The 6,213-nt window shown below is 33.5% G+C and overlaps 1 protein-coding gene across 2 annotated transcripts in view; it reads right to left on the minus strand.

Annotated features, from left to right (window-relative positions):
• Positions 1–6,213, minus strand: part of Abca5 (ATP-binding cassette, sub-family A (ABC1), member 5) — a 71,502-nt gene that overhangs the window by 36,133 nt on the left and 29,156 nt on the right. For both annotated transcript variants that reach the window (XM_013038023.1, XM_013038022.1), the window contains exons 12-14: positions 3,654–3,764; positions 1,829–2,004; positions 1,163–1,282 (exon numbers count right to left, since the gene is read on the minus strand). In XM_013038023.1, coding sequence (XP_012893477.1) covers positions 1,163–1,282; positions 1,829–2,004; positions 3,654–3,764 — 407 coding nt within the window. The remainder of the gene's footprint in view (positions 1–1,162; positions 1,283–1,828; positions 2,005–3,653; positions 3,765–6,213) is intronic.

A 6,213-nucleotide genomic window follows, 5' to 3' on the forward strand; every position in this document is an offset into this window, starting at 1 on the left:
AAATATGGAAGATCAATAAATTGAAAAGCGAAATATTAAATATATTGTTGTTCTTAGTTAAACTTAAAAACCTAACAATTGCTTTTTACAAAATGATCTACATTACTATTAGGGTAACAATTTCTTCCAATACTATTTTTAAATTTTGTAAAAGTGGTATTGGAGTTTGAACTCAGATCACGATCTTCCTACCCATATTTTAGGTGTAACAATCATTTTTTTATAGAATAATCTGCATTAGTCTTAGGATAACAATTTCTTTCAATACTATTTTTAAGTTCTGTAAAAGTGGTATTGGAATTTGAACTCAGGCCACGATCTTCCTACCTATACTTCCCAAGTAGCTGGAATTACACCCATACCCACCATACCCATCTTGTTGGTTGAGATCAAGTCTTATTGACTTTTTGCCCAGGATTCCCTCAAACTGCAATCCTCCTAATTTTAGCTTCCCAGGTAGCTGAGATTATAAAGTGTACCATCCAAAAGAAATATAATGATGGGAGTTAGAAGGAAGATGAATTCAGTCAACTCAAGTTACAGTAGAAAGTATTACAGCAGGATAGAAAACATCAATGAGGATCCTAACTGCAGACATATAATTTAGGTATTCTAGCATTCTGCAATGAAGAAGATCAGCTGCGTATGTTTCTATGGGCTGGCAAACAGAACAAAGCAAACACATGCAAAAATAAAGCAGCAAGGCAGTGACAAACTGAACTATGACAAATATATAAAAAACTATAGAAAATAATAGACAAGGATTATAACCACCATTCAAATATGTCATTTTTGCCATTTTTCTTCATATTTTTTTTCTTTTTTGAAGGTCTCACTGTGAAGTCCATACTGGTCTTGAACTTGTGGGCTTAAGAATCTACTTGCCTCAGCCTGGAACTTCAGTCATATGTCACAGTACACAGTCAGATTTAACTGGAACTGCAGTCATATGTCATATGAAATGAAATGAAACACTGCAGATTGTAACTGAATTCCATTCTCTCCATTTTCTAGTATCACAATATTAATATTTCGGATATACCCATAATACAGATTATCTTGTGTATATTTAAACTTTAAAACATGTATTATGTATTTTTCACAACTGGATTTTATATTCAATTCAAAATGATCTTACCCATGAAAATACTGTTTTATTTACCTTTGGATTCCCAAGAACAGCAATTCCTAAAGACAGTTTTCTTTTTTGACCACCACTTAATTTTTTAGCTTGGTTATCTTTGATGGCCTGCATGTCTAAATCTAATAAAACCTTTTGTACCTGTCAAAATAAAAGCATTATTTTTAATATCACATCAATTACCAATATTCAGCTAAATATTTTAAGTTCTGAATTATTATTTATTATAACTTAGTGCTTTAACTATTTTTAATATTAACTTTTAAAAATCTTTAATTTCATATGGAACTTAATGTTTAAAAATATTCATATACAATTCTGAAAGATGACAAGTACCAAGATTCTTGAAAGCAAGTCTGTTTTATTTTTGTGTCTTTCTGAGAAGTGGAGAAGGAAACAGATAGAATAAGCAAGCAGGTGTATTGGGGGTGGGGGGAGTGAGAGGAAAGTGAGGAAGGGGAAACAGAGCAGAGAGAGAGGGAAGAGGGGAGAAGAAATATCTTCCAGATGAAAAAGGAGTATTTATGCATGCTAAAATATTTATTCTGAATTCTAAGTCTTTGTAATAATTGTCTGTTAATGGCTCAGAACAGGTTTTATATATAGATTTTCAAGTATATTTTATTGTACAAGTTTTAACCAAAGCTTATAGAACATTTCGTGACAGTTTCTATATTAGTAACATACTTCTTGTATTATATTGTTAGCTGGTATTCCTTTGATTGAAGCCAAGATTGATAAATTTTCTTCTACTGTCAAAACATCAAAGTGTATATCTAATTGTGGACAAATGCCAATCATTTTTCTTGCTTCAAACATCTCATCTATTTCTGAGACTCTGTATCCATATATAGATGCAAACCCTAAAAGCAAAATATTTAAAGTAAAAGTAATTTTAAAATGCATATGATTTAATACATCATAATAACTTAATGATGTGGTTGCAATAGATACATAAAGTAGGAATACAAATTTGGAAGACAGAATAGCCCTCACTTCCATACTATTGTAATATGCTTCCACTTAAGATTTCAATCTCAGGGGCTAGGAAGGTGGCTCAGTGGTAGAGCGCTTGCCTTGCATGCCTGAGGCCCTGGGTTCGATTCCTCAGCACCACATAAGCAAAAAGAAAAAAGCCGGAAGTGGCGCTGTGGCTCAAGTGGTAGAGCGCTAGCCTTGAGCTGAAGAGCTGAGGGACAGCGCCCAGGCCCAGAGTTCAGGCCCCACGACTGGACCAAAAAAAAAAAGATTTCAGTCTCATTTTCCTTCACTGCAAACTGTATTACATAGTGGAGAGATTAAGGAGCTACAGACTTAACACTAAATATAAACAACATTTGATACATTATGTACACTTACATTCCAGTAATGATTTTCCTTTACTTCTGGATATGATGCAAAAATATAGATATAATAGAACTACAAGTTTTATCCTAGTTAGCTGTGTGAACAAATCATCTCTGAAATCCACCTTTTCCTTATATAAACTGAATATGTTATTTCATTATGTTTACATATTTTATTATATATTTTATTATATTTAATATATTCCACTGAAGAACTATTAAACTAATGAAATAATGTGTGAAGAACTTTAACATCAGATACACTTAAGGGAAGATGTTATCACTAATATCAAAGAATGGCAACAAGTAGGGAGAAAGAACAAATTCTAACTTTAAAAGTTAATCCAAGCTGGGCACCAGTGGCTCATGCCTATAATCCTAGCTATTTAGGAAGCTGAGATCTGATTATCATGGTTCAGAGCCAGCCCTTGCAAGAAAGTCCTTGAGACTCTTATCTCCAATTAACCACCAGAAAACCAGAAGTGGAGCTGTGTTGTAAGTGGTAGAGTGCTCGTCTTGAGCTGAAGAGCACAAGGACAGTGCCCAGGCCCAGAGTTCCAGACCCATGACTGACCCAAAAAAAAAAAAAAAAGTTAATCCACATTTAAAAAGTTAAAATGCAGATTCAATACAGCTTGATCCTTTCATAAGGTAAAACATTTTCTTTCCACACTATTCAGGTAATATAGAAACATAGGCATCCTTACTGAATTTTCACTGATCAAAATTATACCATTGAGGTACTGGTCTTCAACTCTTATTTTAGGAGATGGTGCTGATATTTTGCATTCTTTCCTCTTGAACTAGGATTGTATACTTAGAAATCTGAATTTATTTTCTCAATCTGAAATAACCTATGCTCTAATTTAATTTCCCATTAGTTACTGATTTATCCCTCCTTAAAATAAAGAATAAAACCAAATTAGATTATTTTTACATTACTAAACATGGTGGGCTCATTTTTATTTCCTCTGAGAAATAACCAAATATGCATAGTTAAAAAAAAAAAGTAAATACCTTTGCAGAACCAAAGATTGATCCGAACTCATGAGCAAAGTCACTCAGAATACATTTAAAGGGAAAATACTTGCCATACATTATGACATTTTGGTTAATAACAATAATACAATAATGTAAGACTCTTTTTTAAGTTAGAGAAGTCTCACCATCAGAAGGCGGGCATAGTCCACAAAGAATATTCATCAATGTACTCTTTCCTGTTCCACTATGGCCAAGTAATGCAGTGATCTGACCTTCGTAGATGTCAAATGACAAATCTAGTTCAGGAAAAAAGAAGACTCAAGTGTGATTTTTATTGTATTCAGCTGTACAAGGTAATTCATAATACTGAAACAACCTTTAAGTAAGACAATAAATTTCAAGGAAGGTGTTAATGTATTTTAGAGGTTAAATCACTTCTTTGTTATAGACAACGGAATGGAGATTAACAATAAAAAATAAATTTTCATAGATTACTTTCATACATTAACATATAGTGTACACATAAAGTATGTGATGGTCTCAAGAATAAAGAAGAAACAGACATTGGGAGGGAGAAAGAGTACTGTAATATAAAATGAGGAGAAAGCCTTACATGGTCAATCAGTAATCCAAGTCAAAAGAAAAGGAAATGGCAAAGAGAAATAGGATGCAGGAAGATACTGAAGACCTTGAATTATTACCTCACGAGAGGTAATAATAATTAATAATAATGATGATGACACACTAATACACTGTGCCTACACACATATTCATTTGAATGAAAATAGTTCAGTGAAGTATCCTCTTGAGGTTTAATTGCTTTACAGAACAAAGTATATGAATAAGCTGAAATAAATTCTATAACCCAAGAAAAAATAAGATTCATTTTCTGACACCTCTGTATAAGAGGAAAAATAATAAATGAATATTTATTGTCCATATTCTTGATATTCATATTGTCATTCTCATTCAAGAATGAGATGGAATCTCAATAAAGTTTCAATTTCTTTTATGGCCAAAGATGGTGAGCATTCTTCATGTATTTGTTAGCCATTTGTACTTGTAAAAAGTATGTTTAGCTCCTTTTATATTCTAGTAATTAGACTCTTGTCAGAAGTATAGTTAGCAAAGATCTTCTACCATTTCACTGTGCATAAGCTATTTATTTAATTTGATGAAATTCCACTTTTCCATTTACTTTCCTATCTGCTGAGCCTCTGGAATTCCAGTCAGAAGTTACTGAATATGTCAATAAGTTCCAGTATTTTCTCTACTCTTTACTACAGTAGTTTCAAGGTTTTAAGTCTTACATTGAGATCCTTGATCTAAATACTTTAAACTATTATTAGGACACCTTAGCACACAATAGAAGATCCAATTTCAGTCTTTCCTACATATATGTTGTTTCCCTACCAAGGTACTTTGAATAGGCCATCTTTTTTCCAACATATATAGTTAGCATCTTTGGCTTCATTTCTGTGTCTTCTAATCTGTTCCACTGGTTTTCAGGTTGTTTTTGTGCCACCATCAAGCTGTTTTTGTTACGATGGCTCTGTAGTAAAACTTAAAGTCTGGAATTGTGATCCTTCCAACATTTTTTTTCCCTCAGAATTGCTTTGGCTATTCAAGACCTTTTGGATTGATTTTTCTATTAAGAATGATGGGATTTTGATAGCTTTCGTTGTAGAAACTGTACATTGCCTTTTGCAAAACAGCCTTTTTGTGTTGAGTGCCCATCCTGAGGCTTGAGTTTTGCTCAAGACTAGCACTCTACAACTTGAGCCACACACAACTCCACTTCTAGCTTTTAGGGTTTAATTGGAGATAACAATCTTACAGACTTTTTTGCCTAGATTGACTTTAAGCCAAAATCCTCAGATCTCAGCCTCTCAAGTAGCTAGGATTATAGGCGTGAGCCATAGCACCAGTCAATAGTTATTTTTACAATATTAATTCTACAATCCATGAACACCGAACTTTTTCCTTCTCTTGCTGTCCTCTTCAATGTTTCTTCAAAGATTTCACTGTATAGGTCCTTTACATGTTGGAGCAGATTTATTCCTTAGCATTTTTATGCTACTGTGAAAGGGAACTTTCTCCTAATTTTCTTATCTACCAACATTGGTTGGTATACAAAAAAGCTACTAATTTTTGTGTGATTTTATATTATGCTATTGTACCAAAAGTTTTTAGTAGGAGTTTTGGGTGGAGTCTTCAGGATCTTTTAGATAAAGAATAATATCATCTGAAAATAGGGATAGTTTGACTTCTTTCCCTAGTTAGATCCCTGTTATTTGTCTTATTGCTCTGGCTAGGAATTCCACTATTGTGTTTAAAAAGGTGGAGAGAGTAGACATTATTATCTGGTTTCTGATTTTAGAGGAAATAGTTCCAGTTTTTCTCCATTTGGTATGATGAAGGGTGTAGGTATATCTTTCTTACATTGCAGTATCATCCTATTATTCCTAACTTCTCAAAGATTTTATCATAAAAGAATGCTGGATTTTGCCAGAGGCCTTTTCTACATCTATTGTGAGGATCATGTGGTTCTTGTCCTTGATTTTATGTGCTATATTATGTTTATTGATTCACAAATGTTGAACTAGCCTTGCATGTACCTGCGATGAAACCAACTTGATCATGATGGATTTTTTTTTTTGGGGGGGGGTCCGGTCATGGGGCCTGAACTCTGGGCCTGGGCACTGTCCCTCAGCTCTTCAGCTCAAGGCTAACGCGCTACCACTT

The sequence above is a fragment of the Dipodomys ordii genome, unplaced genomic scaffold, assembly GCF_000151885.1.
Source record: "Dipodomys ordii isolate 6190 unplaced genomic scaffold, Dord_2.0 Scaffold7, whole genome shotgun sequence".
Lineage (NCBI taxonomy): Eukaryota > Metazoa > Chordata > Mammalia > Rodentia > Heteromyidae > Dipodomys > Dipodomys ordii.